Raw genomic sequence first — 19885 nt, 5'->3', positions numbered from 1 at the left:
AGTGTTTTTGGAGTTTCCAACATGACCAAGTTTCATTCATTTTCCATAGGAGATCTAAAGTGATATTTCATCATCTGAATCAATTTTATTTGTCGACCGTATTCAAATTCAAATTCCAATTAAAGTTGAATGAAGATGTCCAGGAAAGAATATAAAATCACAGTCTTCTCTGACCCCGTTGACCTCGTCTAGCCTCCTTTTCAACCAAACCAGGCAGGAAAACCCGGTGGCCCTCTCACAATAATTGAAATTCTAACAACGTGGACCTATTTTTAGAGGTAGTGCCCTATCTGGTTTCCTTTGTTGCTGATTGGTCACGTTGGTATTGTTTGGTGTGAACTTCCTGGTGTATCAGCAAAACATTTGGGCAAAAGTACATCTCTTCACATTTGTTCATTCATTCATTCTTTTGAAGTTACCTGTTACAAAGTAAAAGCAGGACTTTGGAGAGCTAAGCAAGAAAGCAAAAACACACACAACACTACTACAGCACTACACTACAATCACAGACACAAATACAAAACACAAAGAATACACACAAAAGCATTCAAGCACAGAGCACAAGGGCAAGAAACGTTATTATAATTACGGCATCTGCTGCATCTACACATAACACTTCTTAACAAAGAAAGGGAAGAACTGAAGAAGCAAAGTACAGCAATGTACAGCAGTATACAGCAGCGTTTCCTATAGGAGAAGCCACGACACAAAGCTGCCAGATGTAGCATTTGGAAAATGCGTACATATTTGCACTGAGGTTCAGCTGCTTATGAGGTTTTTAACCGTTGACAAGGAAATGTCTCTGACATACTAAGGGTTGGGTGAGGGAGCGCGAGAGGAAATTACTGGAAACCTTTTGGGACTCTCTATGGTCAATCACTAAATGCACAGTCAGTGTCAGCGAAGAAGGTGCCAGGAATGAGGTTAATTGAAATAGACCAAAAAAAAAAAAGGCTAAATCTGTATAGTTTAGCACTTTTTGACTTGTAAGAATCCCTCGCTATTCTTTCATTCATAATTGATTGTCAAATGTGTGTAAATAATTGGAAGGGAAGGAGAGCTTAACTGTATACCCCATAGAGCAGCTAGAACGCAAATGAAATCAACATTGGCTGTTCCATGATATTGTTAGACGCTTGGGTCATGAGGTTGATAGATTGAGTTAGTAGACAGTAGAGGTGAGGAATAGGATGTCCAAGGCCATTTATATCATTAGGAGCAACATTGGAAGAACTTCCATTGGGAAGCAGGGGAGATGGGGGGGAGAGGGGTGTGGGGGGGGGGGGGGGGGGTGGTCTCTGCAATGGTTCTGCCCACCTTGGTAGTCACCGTGAGGAGGGGCTTCCCTTCCGATGACGCCTTACTTGGTATCTCCTTCAGGACCATGGCAACAGTCTTATCTGCAGCCCTAGAGTCTTTCCCCTACAACAGTGAGATCAACAACGACTTGCGTCAGGACAGTTGGACAACTCGGTGCTTTTGCCCCCCGTCAAGGGCTTCTTACACACAAGACTTTACTTTATGTTGATGACACTGTGGAGATACTGTGGTGAGCTATTTCAGATCAACAAAAACAGCAACATAGACTGTAGACATTTCCACAAGAGTATGGTGATGAAGAGGGGGTCACTACACAATGATGGAAATGGTCATATGTTTATAGTGTTGAAATCTTTCAACACCATATTATAATCAGCAGAGCCTATTACACGCAGGTCTTTGGTCAGAAGACAAAGACAATTCATGGACATTTAATGTTGCCAAGGAAACATCCATTACAATGTCAGGTACAAACTTCTTAACTGCAGTTTGTGTGATTTTTGTATTTTTATTTGAAGTACATATCTACATAATCTTCTTATAGTAGGCAAATTGGCTTTGGCATTTTGAGATTGACACAACTCTCAAAGTGTGACTTTAACCCTAATCCAAAAGCATACAGTACGTAGCCCCAAAAATTCTCCCATTCTAAGAACTATATGAAAACTAATCCCACATCAAAGACGAGGTCAAATATATTTTGCAAGGTCACTTCATACTTGCGTTAAACTTCACAGCTTTGGGCCCAATCGCTACAGACCATCAGGTACCTAACAGGGGATTAAGGGGTCGAAAACGGCTTCTAAACTGCCACAGAATTCATGCTCGCCTTGCTTCACGAGATTTTGGAGAACTAGAATTATTACTATAATATGTCAAAGATATTCAACTGTAATAAAAATTGAACTGCATACTATGTCTTGCATCATCACCCTGAAAGAACCAGGCTCCATTATTTATTACGTCTATTCTACACCAGTCGCCTCATTCAAAAATTATTTTTCCACCATGTTCTGAATTCACAAACTTGGCAGAAGAGCATTTACAGAATTAAAATTAAACACCTTCAAACGGTAGTTGTGTTATAATAATATGGCACAAAATGAACATCCAGACACCGCAACAGCTTCTTCCCACACATCATTTCCCTTATTATCTGGGTTCCACACCACCCAATGGCTCTAACCCGGTCCAAACCTGCACATTCATTCAATCACTAATTCAAGAATAATTTATATTTCACTACGTTTGCACATTCTACCTCCTCGCACATGCCGCTTGCCCAATTCACACTTTAAAATATCTAAATTTTTATGTTTTGTTTTTTTTTAATATATTTTCATTTGTATGTTTTATGTCCATCTTTTTGTGTACATTTTTCTAAATTTTTTCCTAACTTTTTTACATTTTTTTACTGTTGTCCTGTACATACGAGGAGTCGTTGAAAACCGGAGTTAAATTCCTTGTATGTGTTACCGTACTTGGCAGAGAAAGCCTGATTCCGGTTCTGGTTCTGATTTCTGATACTGATACTAACGCCAAAGCTCAAAAACCTGCTGCGCTCCAACCCCAGGTAGATCCAAAGTGGAAATAAACAGGAGACGTACTGCACATATCAAAGAGGTATTACTAATGCTGGAGAAACACCTACTGTAGTAGAACTCCCCAAAATCCCAAAGGGATGGCTAGAAAAATATCTTGGTTAAACTTGCTGTTGAAAAGATTGAGGAGACATTTTAGAAAACGTTGATAGCTCATTTTGTGTTTCAGATGTGGTTGTAGTACGGCAGCCGACGGCGTCAGCAGATCCCGGGGACATAACGTGAGCTGCTCCGACAGGATCCGGGGTAGAGAGATGTTTTCATTAAGCCGCAGATGCTATTTTATCTGTTTTTCCATCTTTTTTTATCTCCTCCTCCTAATTGACATCGGTTTCTACTGGAATCATTTGAGATGCTTTTGATAACCGTGCGATGGTTTCCCTAGTACAGACGAGACAACCTCATTCTTTGTTCTCTTCGCCAACAAACAACTGTCTGAACCCTGAACGACGAAGCTAATTATACATACAGTACAATACCTAAAATAGAGTATTTTATCCCGTTGGCGATTGGTCTGCAAAGTAAGAAAATAAATGTGTGGAAGAACAACATTCTTTGGGAGATTATTCATTAAAAGTGTACATTGCAAGTGAACAATTTCCAACAAGCAATAGTTAACCTGTATGTAACATGCTGTATGCTGTAATCAATTTCTATGCTATTATCCTCCTTTGCTTTTATATAACATAATTTATGTTATACCTTAGTGTAAAGGAATTTGAATCGCAGCCTATTTTTGGAGTCAATAAAAATGAATATGATGTCTTTCATGGGTTATGGACATTCTGTTTCCCTTTTATAAAATCCAACCAATAGCCATATCAAGAGGTTATCTTTGTCAGAAAAATGTACTGAGCCTCGATTCAGCCAGTAAATCACTTGCTGTTATTGACGCAGGGTAGAAACGGCAAATATAGATGTCTGTCTCAGCAGTCAGTACGATTGATTTAAAATTCCATTTACATGATTCAATAATCACATAAATACATTTACTGAAGGGCTGACATATAGAATAATTCCAGTCGTTTTCAACCTGGGCTTAATCTTTCTTGCAAAAATCACCAAAATCTAACCAAACGCTTATACACCGATCGGCGACAACCTTAAAGCCACCTGCCTAATAATGTGCATGTCCCCCTCATGCCGCCGAAACAGCTCTGAGCCGTCGAGGCATGGACTCCAGAAGACCTCTGAAGGTGTCCTGTGGTATCTGACACCAAGACGTCAGCAGATCCTTTAAGTCCTGTAAGTTGCGATGTGGGGCCTCCAGGGATCCGGCTTGTTGTTCCAGCACATCCCACAGATGCTCGATTGGATTGAGATCTGGGGAATTTGGAGGCCAAGTCAACACCTTGAACTCTTTGTCATGTTCCTCAAACCATTCCTGAACATTTTTTTACAGTGTGGCAGGGTGCGTTATCCTGCTCAAAGAGGCCACTGCCATCAAGGATTCAAGGACTCAAGAGGTTTATTCGTCACATACATATACATACTTTCATACATATATGCAGTGAAATGTCTAGCCAATACCATTGCCATGAAGTGTGTACTTGGTCTGAAACAATGTTTAGGTAGGTGGCACGTGTCACAGTAACATCAACATGAATGCCAGAACCCAAGGTTTCCAAGCAAAACATTGCTCAGAGCATCACACAGCCTCCACCGGCTTGCCTCTTCCCATAGTTCATAGTTCATAGTTCAGTGGTGCCACCTCTTCCCCAGGTAAACTACGCACATCCACGGCCATCCACATGATGTAAAACGTGATTCATTAGACCAGGCCACCTTCTTCCATTGCTCCATGGTCTAGTTCTGATGCTCATGTGCGATTGCCGCGTTGGACAGGGGTCAGCATGGACACTCTGACAGGTCTGCGGCTAAGCAGCTCCATACTCAACAAGCTGTGATGCGCTGTGTGTTCTGACACCTTTCTATCATAGCAGCGTTAACTTTTTCAGCAATTTGTGCTACAGTAGCTCTTCTGTGGGATCGGACCAGATGGGCGTGCCTTCGCGCATCAATGAGCCTTGGGCACCCATGACCCTGTCACCAGTTCACTGGTTGTCCTACAGTATCTGGACCACTTTTGGTAGGTACTAACGACAGCACACCAGGAACACCCCACAAGACCTGTCATTTTGGAGATGCTCTGACCCAGTCGTCGAGCCATCACAATTTGGCCCTTGTCAGATCAGCTCAGATCCTTATTCCCATTATTCCCTTCTTACCATTTTTCCTGCTTCCAACACAGGAACTGACTGTTCACTTGCTGCTGCTTGCTAACCCTTATACTGTACATCCCACCCCTTGACAGGTGCCATTGGAACCAGATGATCAATGTTATTCACTTCACCTGTCATTGGTTTTAATGTTGTGGCGGATCGGTGTATACTGTACATCATAGATACATAAGTAGGTTGATAATGCATGGTGCATGGATGTGTATTTTTTTCTCTATATTATACATTTTATTTAATTGATGTCACCAAATACAGTCAGTGGCTGGGAATAAGTTGAACAATTACAATGAGTCAGCCAGTCGATGAGTCATTTCATAATGCGTGGAAAAACTTTCCGTCCATATTCCATTCTGTCCGTTTCCCATACTGTCCTTTTCACATAACGCTGGTGTTGGTAATGCAGTGCGGCGTTTGAAGTGTCTCCAGGGGAGCCACTGGCACCACTCTGGCACTGCATGATTCCCGATGGGCTTCAAAGGAAATCCACACATAACGGAGAGGATCTCTCTATATGGGGACATTTCCCACACTCACCGATGCCCATATCCCCACAAGAGAAGAAATTATCTGCCATACTGTGGCCTTTTATGTCCTGTAAGTGGATATAGAAGGGGGTGGGGGCGGATTGTGGTGGGTAGAGTTCTGATAGAGCCATCTCTATTTCCCTGAGTAGGATAGAAATGAATCCCCCAAAAACCTTCTGTAATTTGAAGGGGCCTTGTGGAGGGTCGAAAGTCAGGTTGCAAACAAGAGCTCAGCATCAAACAAACATCCCGATAGAAGCGAGAGGCGTGGCCCCAGGGGCGGACTTTGTGATTTAGTGGCCCCCGGTAAAACCTCTAAATCGGGGGGTGTGGAGGTCCCCCCCCAGGAAATTTTGAGCGTCAAACACTTCATTTCCTGCATTCTGGTGATTTTTAATGCACCAATTTGTGCCTTTTCTACATCAATTTATAGTGGAAATATCTTAATTTATAGAATAAATATATACAAAATATTTAATACAAATTCATAGTTAAAAGAAATGCTTGGGATCCGTAAGGGTCGGCCCTTTCAGTGAGCCGAATGAAAAGAGACAAACATTTCAACACTACTGCAAGCAAGTCTCTTCTCCTCTGCCCTGTTTTTTCCTAATTCTACTCATCAGGTGTGAGCGACGCACAGCGCTGACCACCAGCGGGAGTGACAAAGGAAACAACAAAATTCTGTGAACAATAAAAATCCCAGGCATTTTCCGAACCACGCCCAATGCATTGACCGCCTATGTGTGTCACTTTGCCTCTTTACACATCCGCACACATGTTCATTGACACGGAAAGGCAAAGTCATTTGCAGAGCTAGACGACTAAGATAAGATAAGACAGGGCTTTCATCAATCCTCCTGGGGGGAAATTCAGCACCGTACACACTGTACATGTAGCACACACACTCATATGAGATCACACAGACCACACACCCTGAACTCGGTGTGTTCCTGCATTAGGAAGACACATTAAGTTAACACACAAAGACTACAACAAACTTCATAAGGTGATAGCCCTTAGGAATTAGCATGGGGGAATATCTGTAAATGTCTACCACCATTTATGCAAAGAACTGCTCACGGTGAGCGATTGTACAGTAACATCCCATGGATGATTATGGTATTCCCATAATGAATATTAAGTGGGGACAGTGAAAAAAATTGGTTGCTAAAAGCACATATCGCATAGAAAGCAGCACAATACTTTCAAAGCATTATTTCAGGAAATGAAAACCATCGTTCTTGTTACATTATTTGCCAATGAACTAGTAAACTACTTTTAGCTTACACTCAGACTCTCAGTCTTAAGGTTATTCGCTGATCCACATGTTGCCATATTCGGATTCCAGTGTGGGACAGCTGGTTAGTTAGTGAGGAGGCCCTTTAAACTGGCGGACTGGGTATTAAAAGGTAGCGTACGGTAATTCACACCCCGGTCAGGTGGTCCACAGTGTCCGACTGAACGTCCTCCCCAGCAAGCGTTGAAAAAAAAGACACTTTTCCCCTTTTTAATGATTCGCATGGCTCATTTTTTCAGCTTGCCGTCTGCAGCCAAATGTACAGCTCAATCCAGATGATTGTTCCCTGCGCCATAATAAACTCCTGAGAAGTTCCCAATAACAATACCAATTTGTTTTTTACTGCGTATAAGGAGTTTTTGGGCTACTGCTCTCCTGATATCACAGCAAGGGACGCCTGCATTTCTAAGCATTTTTGGGCCTTTTTTTTTTTTTCAAGGAACTGGGTGGAAATTTGCAGAGCAGTCAACACTTACGCTGACTGCTTATCTTATGAAATTGTGTTTATAATAATGTGCACTGAGTTATGAAACTGAAAGGCAGCGTTGGATGTTTATCTCTAACCTTTAAATCAGATTTGTGATTCAACGCTTGCTTATAGCAGAAAATACAGTCTTGCTGCCCTCGAATGTTCTGTTTTTAATTTACTCCGCTGTGCATCAATCGTCATGTTATCTGACATATTATGGTATTATGCATTAAAACAGCAGAAATTGGTGAACTGATCTCAAACTAAATCGTGAATTTCCCCCTGAGGATTAATAAAGTGCTATCTTGAATCTGAACTGATGATTACACAACAGAAATCCAGTAAGCAAGTTTAGACTCACAAATGCAGAGGGAAAAAAAAGCTAAAAATAAATGTTTTATTTGTTGGATTTAGTAGTAAATATTAAGATGCGCATTACTTGGTTCCAAAATTTGGTTCCAGAAGATTATGGTTTTGGCTCGTTATATAAATTGCAAATAGTTGGAAATGATCAACTAAGGACTATCAAATGATTAATCTTGGTGTTACATGGATGAGTCCTATTTAAAACATCCTCATCACCATGTTTACGTTCACTTGGTGTAACCGCATCAGATAAACAACGTGAAGCTTTCTTTGTTTGTTTGTTTGGTTAAGCCATGAGCTGTTCCCAACAGCAGGAGCATTGTACTCACTGGAAAGCTAACTCAATTACGGTAATTTGCGATAAATGTAACTCAAATGAAAATAAACTCAACCCAAATGTATGCAAACAGCTCCGCTTCTATAAATGCATTTTGGATTGTAATGTTGATGTACTTGACCTATAAACGTCTCTGCAGTCATGCAAACCTCCTTCCCTTCTCACAGTCCTCCAGCTCCTCCCATTCCAGGCGTCTCTGAATCGGATTGCTTGGGAAGCAGTATTTAACCAGTAATCACTGTAAATGTGTTTGCCTAATAGGAATGCTTCCAAAACTGCTGGGCCAGGCAAGTCTTCACGGATTTATGCCCCTGCAAAGGTTGAAATCCCTCAGTCAACAAAAGGGGTTTTCGACGATTTTCTGAAAGCCACCCTGTTGCTGTTTTGTGAACATGAGTCCATTTGCAGCTTCCATTGTGAATCAGGGTGAGACAGTTCAAATGTTATTCTGAATTACTCTAAAAGTTTGATTTAGCTCCCACCATTGCCAAATGGATAGGGTCTGAGTTCTCCAACAAAAAATAAATAAAATAGGAGACAATAAGTGGGAAAGTAGGTGAATTTAGAATTGACTATATTCCTCTATATGTGACTGCATTTAAAAAAATAGTATTCAAATTACAAATCTTGAACTTGGACTTTGGTCCACACACCAACGTCATGTCTGATTTCAGTTGGAAGGACTTTGTGGAGTACGTTTACTGGAATTATAATACAACATACGAGATCTGATGAATGAGGAAGAAAACCGAATCCTATACGCAAAAAACGATGGAGATGGAGGATAAGGCGATGGGGGGAGGGACTGAGTGCTTTAAGGTATTTGCAGCGTGTTGAAAAACAGGGAGCAGATACTGTACGTACAGTACATGGATACATTGTTCATGGAGGAAGAGTATCTGATAACAGAGGAAGAGAAGGAGGAGGGGTTCCTTTATGTGAGAACGCTCTGTGTGGGGAAAGAGAGTGAGAGGGATTTCAGCACGTGGCGTGACAGACATGCAGAGCACTGATGATAGCAGAGATCATGCTGCAAAACTGACATGCCGAGACAAAATGTCATGAAATGAGCTCTGCCATGTCCACGCAGAGCCTGCGGACCTCTCAGCCTACGACTAGATTTTACAAACAAGCAGTACGGTCTGTTCAAACACACATCTGTAAATTGATGTACTCATTTGAAGCATGCTTGTTATTTTATTATTTATATTTGACTTTTTGATTTCGCTCTCCAGTTTGGACATGTGAGTGCATGTAAAGCGATCATTGGGCCTGAAGCAAATAAGATTCCTCAACGGTGAAGCGCATGAGGAACATCTTAGAAGAACACATAAATGACTACATTCAACCACATCGGTCTAACGTAGTTCCCTCACTTTCATCCCGTTGCGAATGTGCGAACCCACGGGTCCTAGCTTCTGTAGAGGTACATTTAGGCACATTGTATTTTTTTGAAATCCCAACATTTGTGTAAATGTGCCACATATATCATCTCATGTGCATACCCATCATTTATAAACGAGGCCCCTGAGCTGCTGGTTGCAGTAGGTTTTATCCTTAAAGGATTTTAAGGAAATTTTAATTTATATATGTGTTATTTTGTCCTAATAATAATAATAATGATAATAATAATAATAATAACAACAATAATAATAATAATAATAATAATAATAATAATAATAACAATAATAATAATAATAATAACACTCTAATTGTCCATCATAATAATGAGCTATGAACTATGAACTAAGCTGACTGAAGCAGAAATACGACCGGATTTCACAGTCTTTTAAGTTCTGAGACTTCCAAGATTTGAGCAAAAGCATTGAATGGATGCATTGTGTGTTAAAAAAAAAATACTCGTCACAGTTTATATGTTGACAATAACGACTGAATAATAATACTTCAACAGTAACAGGCAGCTGGTGGTCACACACATTAGCGCATGCAGTTGGGGTGCAGGACCCGAGTGAATTTAAGTATAAATATAACGACTTCATCAAACACTGGAGACATAAATGGTCAAACATGCAGCACATGGGGAAAAGGTCCAGAATCCTTGAGAACTTAACGCCATCGCTGCAACACCGAATATTATGGAGACGCTTCATATCCAGCAGGAACAGAAAAATGAAGTGACACTCTCTGGGAAAGGCGGTCGACGGTAATGCCACATAATGGGGGAGAAGGGGAGGGGGGCAATAGTGAAAAACCGTCCCCGGGGGGCTGTGGGCTGACGTGCGCACGGAAATCTGAGTAAACAGGGCTTAAAGAGAAATCAGTGTTATGGTGTATGGCTGACAGCGTGTGCCATGACATTGTCACCCTATCATACAAACACGCCTATACCTCTGTGATCACACCATTAAAATCTACACGGCCGTCCGCCCGATTCCAGCTGGCTGATGGAGAACTGACGGGAGCTGCTGATGGGTGTTTTTTAATTTCACATCAAATCTCATATACTTCCAACACACCAGAAAATAAGGGCTCGGTCCTCAACAAAAGCTAAAGCTGGAAACCACAGGATTTCTTTTTTTTTTTGGTTAAACAGGCCCCAACACCAACTTTTAGAAGTGGTTGCTTAGTTGGGAACCACGCATCGGCTGTTAGTTGCCAAGACGACCAAAATGGTTGGCGATTTTTTTTCTTCATTTAATAAATGGGTGATAATAACCCTGAATGGTAAAAAAAAATCTGGTCGCCGGGGGCAACTGGGCACCGGTTATTGTGTTACGGTTCAACTTGGGTGAAGACGGCACACAACAAAAATGTGGCGAAGAAACAAACGTCAATGAATGTAGTGCGTTTTCTTCTTTCAAACATGTCTGACTCTTGTCCCTCTGACAGCTATGTGAGGGGACAAGTAGCGTTGCAGATGGTTCTGTTCACAACCGACTGTGGGAAGAGCCTAAAGGTTAGCGAAGCAGACGCGTGACCAGAAGTTTGCCAGTTTGAGTCCCAGACAAGCTGCGATGGTCTTGTTGGGGAAAGTGATCAAGGATCCGTTCCCCTTAATAACTGCTGTTGCAGTGCCAATGGAAGAGACGAAAAATCCTGTGTCAGAGCGTATTCATGGTCACAAGATTTCTTTGATTAAACCGATAAAAATTGTTAAGAACTAAAACACACTTTTTTTTTTTTTTTTTTTCGAAGACCCCAACAGTGAGAAGAGCTTCTATTCTCACTGGAATGTGATGGTATAAAACTGTGCTTTTTGAAGCTAAATTAAATGTTGACCCTTTCATAACTACAGCGTTCTTATATTAAATGGGGGACTTGCCAGTGGGACGGGCATCACATGGAGAAGGAGAAAGCGTGCACCTCATAATGAAACACATGGACCCCTGCCACCACACGGCTTCATGTCTGACCGTGTCGGAGGCATAAAACGAGGTCAAGCTCTGAACACATGTTGTCAGGTGAAACCCTAACACTGCAACTCTATTAGTTCTGATATTTGATGCCTTTGCTCGAAAAAGGGAAAGGAAAAAAATGCATTCTGTGGGAAGAGGCTACGGTAAGTACCAGCCATGAGATAAAAGAGAAAGACAAAACAAGAAAACCCTTCAAATCGGCCACATTATTATACTTCGCTATTTTAAAGTGATGACAAATTCTATGCAGTACTATGCATATAACAGACTATAACAAGCAGTTTAGTTAAATATGATTGGCTCTCTGGCACTTCAGCTCATCAGTTGCCTTAATTTAATACAAATGATGTGATTAAATGCGTTGATTTGAAATTCTAGTTGCCAGACTAGTTGTTTAGCAAATGAGGTACGTTATAGGCAAAACGTTTTATTACACACAGCCTGCTATATAGCCATTACAGCTACATTACTTGTATTACTGCAGCATAGATTAAGAATCTAAGCTGCAGTATACATTACATTAATATAATTGGAGTGCATGATGAAGATGGTTGCTGAGTAAATATCTTCAGCTAAATCGAGATGATGTTTGAAAATGTTCATAAAATACCCCAACATCATTTAGATATGGGAATGATGAATAATTCATAGAAAGTACAGTTAAAATGTGTTCGATCCAACGGCACTCTTTGGTCAATACCAATATGGAAAAGCATCTTGTGTAACTGAATATGAATAATTCTATCCTAATGTTGGAAGCATCATATCGAAGCAAATCTGGGACTTAAGTTTTCATATGTAACGACTGAAGCACGAATCACTCCATGTTTTATAAGCTTACAATATGGTGAATATCATATTCACTCATACTGTACATTGGACAACTTGTTTTTGACTTGGCTTAGTTTCCCCAGCCTTTCATCCTTTTAGAGAGAGATTTTATTTTTTTACAAAACATATTAAGCTACCTTTCCAAAAACATCAAATCTTTTAGATGAGTAATTAAAGCCATCGATCAAATTTGATGTAACCATGTTTTCTCCATTTGGATCAAAGGGAGTTTTGTGGTAAGCCTGTCAAGAGGCGCGGGAGCACGCACAGTAATTGAAAAGAATGATTCCAGTCATTTTCTGACCCCGCAAACTCCGAGAATGAATGCTCAGCCACTGCAGCTGAATATGACAAATGAATGGAATGCCCATAGAGCCATTCCCCGCCCATAATACCGTCTCCATTAGTCATAAGTGCAGAAAATTAAGACTTCAAGTGCCACCCGTGTCTGATTCTAACACTTTCTCCATCAATCACTCTTCATCAATCATATCATTTTTAATAACATGGAACATTTGATTCTAGCCTGCAGTAACTGGCCACTTTAAATCCGAGTTCGACAACAGGCCAAATAGAGAGAGCATGCAGCTTCAAAAACAAAGACTGTCCACAAGCAAATTGGATCATGTCTTGGCATCCAACGGTCACATTAACCTACTGCAGGCTCTGTGACGAGTGGAAGTCGTCATAATATAAAATGCACTTGTGCTCTAGCTGTTGGAACTTGGTTATTCTCAAATGCATTATTCCATTGTTCGTGTGTATACATACATACCTGTGCTTCTGCACGCACTGAGACTTTGAAGAAAAAAAAAGTTACCTCTCTGCCTTGAAATTTTCCTTTTTTGCCATTCGATATCACATTTCTAACACTTCTGTAAGTAGGTTTTTGAAGGTTTAATCTTAAAGTTGTGACACAGTACAACCACAGCACCTCTGCAACACGGTGCATATTTTTCCACCACCAACGCGTTCAATTTCAGATTTTTCCTTTCAGTTTAAAGAGCTTTCTCACTGATGAGCTTTTATTGAGTGAGTGTCTGCAGTATGAATGTCTGCATCATAAAACACCAAGGTCATTTTATAAGGTTGTAAAAAGGTGGCCTGAATATGGAACTATTTTCTTTCTGATAATTCTTTTTCATTATCATCACAAAGTCCTGCTAACTCTGTAAACTTAAGACTCTAGGTGTTACATGAAGCCTGAAGTAAAAATATTGATTTTGTAAAACCCACAGCGTGTAGTATATACAACCAAAAGAATGGAGTTGAGTTGTTTAACGAAAATTAGTCAACACAAGTTAAAATGGAAGAAAAGCTCAAAATCCAAGAAATAATTTGCAGTGAAAAATAAAAATGTTTAGTTAATTTAATATGAATAATCAGTAGATTGGGGATCTAGTTTTGTCAGACAACTCGACGGCGCCACATGCTTCCGGGCCCTAATGAGCCGGCCTATCTAAGCAGCCAGTCCCTCCTGCCCTACCTGCTTTGCTGTTGTCTTTTCTGTGTTGCTGCGCTCCCTCCACCTCCCCTGCCCCCATCTGTTGGGTTCTGCTATACTATCCAATGAGGGGATTCAAGCTCATCACTCCTATATTTCTCGCTCATTAAGTACGCCTATGTTTCTGTACACCTCACCGGGAGTGATGAGCAGTAGAGCCCAGATGCCCAAACTCAAACGATGCAAAATAAATAAAGATCGCATTAAAGTAAATTCTAATAGTTGTCTGTCAGAACTCACCTTCATAAACTTTACAGTTAGCAATTTACTGTAAAGGGAGTCTCATTTATTTACACCGCACGCACGCACGCACGGACGCACCCACACACTCTGAGAGACCTATCCCCAGCAGGGATTGTATGACTTTGATCTTTTCATCTGCAGACAATGCAGCTAAACACAACACAAGCCCGGTAGTTTTCTACAGAAAATACATGGCATTAAATAAAGGGACCAGAATAATTCCTGTGGTCTGAACCCTCCTTGTGGGCTTCACAGACAATCAAAGTACGTTAGGCCCGCTTAGTGTTTAACCTTCCAAAAGGGGACAGGGACAGGGGGCCGGTCTGTAGAACACTGCGGCCCCCCGCGGAGACGGAAGCCGAAACGCTGAATCTGAATTAAAAGAGAATAACTGTGATCACTCAACCATTATGCCATTAAAGTATTTTTTACAACGTTTGACGGCCGGTGTTCAGGAACATAGAATACCCTCTGTCCTGACACGGTGCAAACAAACAGTCATGAGGATGTTCAACCTTTGGTGCTTTAAAAAAAAAAAAATATATATATATATATATTTTTTTTTATATATATATATATATATATATATATATATATATATATATATATATATATATATATATATATATATATATATATATATATACATATATATTCTGAATAAAATTCATCTTCAAATATGATCATGAATCTTTCCTGATCTCCCAGTATTTATATTTGTTTTCATGTTTATTTTTCATCTGGTTTTCATTTCATCCTCACGCCATGTCACTGACCTCCATGTCATTTCAGATCCACCCACTCCCCTTTGCTCTGCTGCCATTCCCTTCCCTTCACCTGGTTTCCTCCGCCTGCAGCTTATTGCCTCGACAGTCCCTCTGTATAAATATCAGTCCACTTCCCTTTGTTCTCGGCCAGATTGTCTCTTGCATTACGCTGAGCTCTCCCGAACTACTACCTCATGTAGCTTCCGTTCGAACCTCTGCCTGATTCCCTGGAATCTGATTCTCTACCTGTTCCCTGCCAGATAAGTTTGTGTTCTCTGACTGATCTCCTGGTTTTGACCCCTGCCTGTTTTTTTGGAATTAACCCTGTGGGCTTTGACTGTGGTTATGGGTTCACATCCATTCTGACTGAGTGAGTGTAACAAATACACTTTTTCGGGTAACTATTTGCTGCACCTATTTGATCTTGTTTTAATGAGTAGACCTATAAGAGGAAGTTCTACTCATTACAAGAGCCCAAAGATAGGAATGGAATATCATAAAATAGACTTTGAGTGAAAAAAACTAAACATGCACAGAACCTTAGAACCCACCTGGACCACTGTCTGCCTCTGACCCCTTCTGGATGGACTCGTGTTGAAATGTGAACATGAGACAAAGCGTGCTGCTCGTAAAGGATTAATGAGCAGAGCATGGTAGAACTATGTCAATTTTGACGTATGCTAAAGACACGACCTAGCTCTGGGGACAACTCTCATCCTACACCAGGTCTAGTGTTATACACATCAATATTGATGGCGGTGGATGATGTATCCGTTTGCTGAAAAAAAAAGTTGACTAATTGACAAAGGTGAAATGCAGTGTGAACATTATCGTTAAACACCACGGCATCTCCTCCCATGAAGCTAGAGCTGCACGCCAGAGGTATATTCCAGGAAAATGAAACCTAATTAACCATAATCCATTTCTTATTAAAACTGCAGAGATATTACCGTTCCATTTTTAAATGACGTTGCTGGGGATACAATAAACAGAGGGAAAGGAAAAACCATGCATGGTTTAAACAGTGCAGCTGGAGGTAGGAACATGTTGAGGGGAGATAGAAAACTAATTAAACTGTCAACGGAACATGTACATAGAGTCACTTATAATTCCTCTTGCTGTGTGCTGATATCAGCAGCAACACAACCATGGCTATAGGGTTGATCATGGGGAGACGGCCCATTATTCTGAAAAGGCTGAAGACTGGGAGGCACGGTGGCGAGGGTCCGACAGGCGTCCGGCGTAAAGGGAACCCGCGCGCATAGCGAAGCAGCTCCGGGAGACTGATGTCTTTTCCGCAGGCTGCCGTGCCCGGCTCGCACAGGTTCGATGGGATGCTGACGGGGCCCCGCGGAGGCCTGTGACAACACCAACCACGGAAGATGAAATGGTGGGGAGAGGGGATTGCTCCGTGGGCCTCGCGCTGCTTGCTTTCCGATTGATTGCCAACGCGGCTGGGACATTTTTCCCCACTATTGGAGTTCACAACAATGGGCCGTCTCCCTCTGATCAACCCTGTGGACAAATGATCTTTCATAACAATATCTTTAGCCGTGGAGTAGGAAACTGTTCGATGATTTCTGGGGCTAAGTTGATAGTATGCAATTGGAACATGCGTGTTGAGATATTCACAATAAATCCCTGGTCACACCAAAAGGAATGATGGTGACAGGCTGCATGCTAACTAAATTAGCTTAATGTTAGGCTACAGAGGGGATCAACTACCCTAGCTCCTGTGAAATTAGCAAAATACACTAGATAAATGGTTATGCATCAAAAAATAGTTAAGAATGTGTTTAAAACTAAGATCTTGTTTTATATGATTGTTTCTTAAATTACTCATTACGCATTTGTGATTCTGGAAGGTCTATTTCTGCCATTTCACTGGACTTTTCCCCAGAAACTGCAGTGTCTCTTTAAAGGTGCGGTGTGTCGAGTTTAGTGGCATCTAGTGTTGAGGTTGCAGATTGCAGCAAACTGAATACCCCCCAGCTCCCCGCACCCCTACCATTCCAACGACATAGGAGAAGCTACAGTGGCTAAAAGCTAACATTAACAAAGTAATGCAAAAAAGCTATTTTATTCTAGGCGTTTAGTCTGATAGCGAGATAGCGTTAGCAGGATACATATCTTATCTGTTTGCAGAGTCACAGACCCGATCGACCATGCGGTAACGTCACGGGGGTTAGAGTAAGAGCCAGTGTTTGGTTTGTCCATTCTAGCCTACTCTAGAAACATGACGGTGCAACATGGCGGCCTCCGTGAAGCGTACCCGCTCCCTATGTAGATAAAAATGGCTCATTCTAAGGTAACGGAAACACAGCGATTCTTATTTCCTTGGGATTATACACTACTTAAAACATACTTGTGAAAAATATATTACATTTCTGCAAGTCTGTCCCCTAAATTTTACACACTGCACATTTAATATCTTTTTAAAGTGATATTTGCTATCAGATTGGCCTCTTCTCCAGTGATGTTATATATTTTTTTCTGGAGATGCTTCCATTATCAGTCACTGTGGCGCCGCTATAATAAGCTGTGGAAGCGGAGTGAGTGGAAGCCAAGGCAAGACTTCCAATCACCTAAAGCACAACAAAAAAAAAAAAGATTTTGTTCCTGAGTCTTTAAATGACTTGTTGTGAGAGTGGAGGAAGAACGAGTTTGGAACCTACACGTTTGATGAGTTTGAGGGCTTCACCATGTGCCCCCAGATAATACACTGGCACATTCACGTTTATGTGTGTAACGCTTGTCTGTAGCTATTGCACATGACAACATGATTAGGAAGTCAACTAAGACAGCTGGATTGGGTGTCATGATGGAAAACAACACTTTCTTAACTGGCGGGCAGTGCTGAGCATGCTACCTCATCATTTCAGAGACAGGGAAGTAAATGGTAGAAAACGTATCTATTCTGTAAAAATGACCACATACACTTAATCCCATTTACTGGAGCTAAAAGCAAGGAAAGAACCTCATCGGAATGAATCAGGTAGATGTTTACCCCTGCAGGGACATTTGATAACAATGACTGGTAATTTAAAGGCCATCCTTTCCATGATCTGAACCAAGTAGTTGATATTTTACCCTCTAATGCCCCAGAGCCCCTGCTCGGCCAAAACAACACTGAACTTGTTTGATGGAGTCATAAGTTCTCCACTGACACCAAACCTGCAGGCGTAGGGACAAACAGTCTGGGCAGACAGTGCACAGTGTCTTGTGGGAGAGAATGAGTCCTATTAGTTTCCTAGGAGGTGCATATAGTCAGCTTCCTAGCGGGGAGTCGTCCTGGCAGCACCGACCTTGCCATTGATTACAGGCTTCGGAAGCACAGCACAGGCCACATAGTATTTGATTTTCAAAGCTCCCAAACTTCGTCGTAAAAAAACAAAACAGCCGGTCTCCCATATATCAGCATTTTATTCTGATATACAGTAAATGTCAAGGACGCTAGGCTGATCAAAAACGCTGTTTAGTCGACTCCAGTGCGTAGATCGCAGCTTAATATCATTTGTCTGTCGACCCTTTCCCTTAACAACTTAGGGAGGGAGAGAGAGAAAAGAGGAACGGGCGAGGGAAAGAAGAAGAAGACTGAAATCGCTACAAGAGGAAACCCTGGGTGAAGAATGAAGTGAGGCGGTGATGCTGTGGGGTAATGGATGACACAACACAAACCTCCGCCTGAACTCTCCCTCTTCCTCCTCCTCCCAGCCCTTTGATCACTCTTCATATCCTCCTGTTCCGTACCCGCTCCCACTACCTGCAGCCAATCTCTCCTTTCACCCCCATCACCTGCCCATTACAGAGCCTTCAGCAAGAAAGGAGGACACCGGGCCGGTTTTAAAGAGCCAGACAAGCTCATTACTTCCGGCTGTGTTCCCACATTCTGCTTAGCCTGCAGTTGCTAATGATGAGGGATGGTGGGGAAGGGAGGAGGATCCCCTCTGTGCGCTGAGTAAGAGGCTACAGTAACCTGATTACTAGCCCCTGCCTTGGAAATGGCATTATGTTCTCACTGGAGACTCCTTCCTGCTCTCCCAGCCTCCTAGTGTCCTAGATCCGGGCGGCCGTTGCTTTTTCTCTCCTAGGAAGAGCTTATCTCTGCACTTTTGTGGACAGTCTGCGGGACGTTGAATTTAAGTGTCCTCGATCTATCCGCGCCCATCTGCCAATGAGCTTTCATTTGTTTCTTCAGGTATTTGACCGAAAATTGACTGCGGGCGAGTCTCTCCACGAATTATTAACTTTGTCCATTTAGATGTGTTTTGATCTAATTATCAGCTGACCTCGAGGGAAGGGATGCTGCGCTGGTTGTCAGTAATCCCATGACAAAGTGGTTCTCTAATATACCCTGTCTCTGGCAGTCACATCCAAATATGAGTGGAAAACCCCCCCAAAAAATGTGAGGACAAAGTGTCGGACTTGGACTTCACCCAGAACGCTGCTGTGTTTGTTCATTTTGAAGCCACTTCAAAATTGAATCCCAATCCATGCTCCACTGTTATGTCTGTTTCAAATTCCATGCATCTGCTGTAGCTGAAATATACCAAGATCTATTTATAGACAGAGAGAGAGATACGGGAATGAGGAAGAGAATGTGTACCTTTACCAGTGGGGAACAAATCCCTGTAGGTCATACAAGTAAAGCCTTTTTATTATTTTTTATTTTTTATTTTTATAAGGCTTTAAATTGATGAATACTGTATATCCGCCTGGATATTGCTGTCGCACTTTCACAGCTAAATTATCCATACTGAGCAGAGGAATCCTTCCTTTGTTCAAATTAATGTTGGTTATTTATAATTGGGCCTCTTCAGCAAAAGAAAAAAATTCTAAACATAGGGAAGAAGCAGCTTATTTAAGTTATAATCTCCTTGCTGTAATCAACTGCACATACTCCTTCTGACATTTTAAGTGTTGACTTCAGTGCCTTTTATTCAGCCTCAACCCTTTAAGATGTGGTGTACAGTACACACACATGTACTCTCTCTCTCTCTCTCTCTCTC

At 41.5% G+C, this 19885-nt stretch overlaps 1 protein-coding gene across 1 annotated transcript in view; it reads right to left on the bottom strand.

Annotated features, from left to right (window-relative positions):
• The window catches only part of pex5la (peroxisomal biogenesis factor 5-like a), a gene marked incomplete at both ends in the record, with an annotated part of 86382 nt that overhangs the window by 48301 nt on the left and 18196 nt on the right, over positions 1-19885 (bottom strand). Inside the window, one exon of the mRNA XM_080000626.1 lies at positions 1318-1422. Coding sequence (XP_079856752.1) covers positions 1318-1422 — 105 coding nt within the window. The remainder of the gene's footprint in view (positions 1-1317; positions 1423-19885) is intronic.

This window comes from Zeus faber, assembly GCF_960531495.2.
Source record: "Zeus faber genome assembly, chromosome: 1".
NCBI classification, from domain to species: domain Eukaryota; kingdom Metazoa; phylum Chordata; class Actinopteri; order Zeiformes; family Zeidae; genus Zeus; species Zeus faber.
The sequence above is the reverse complement of the archived record's forward strand: the minus strand, read 5'-3'. Positions and strand labels throughout refer to the sequence as shown.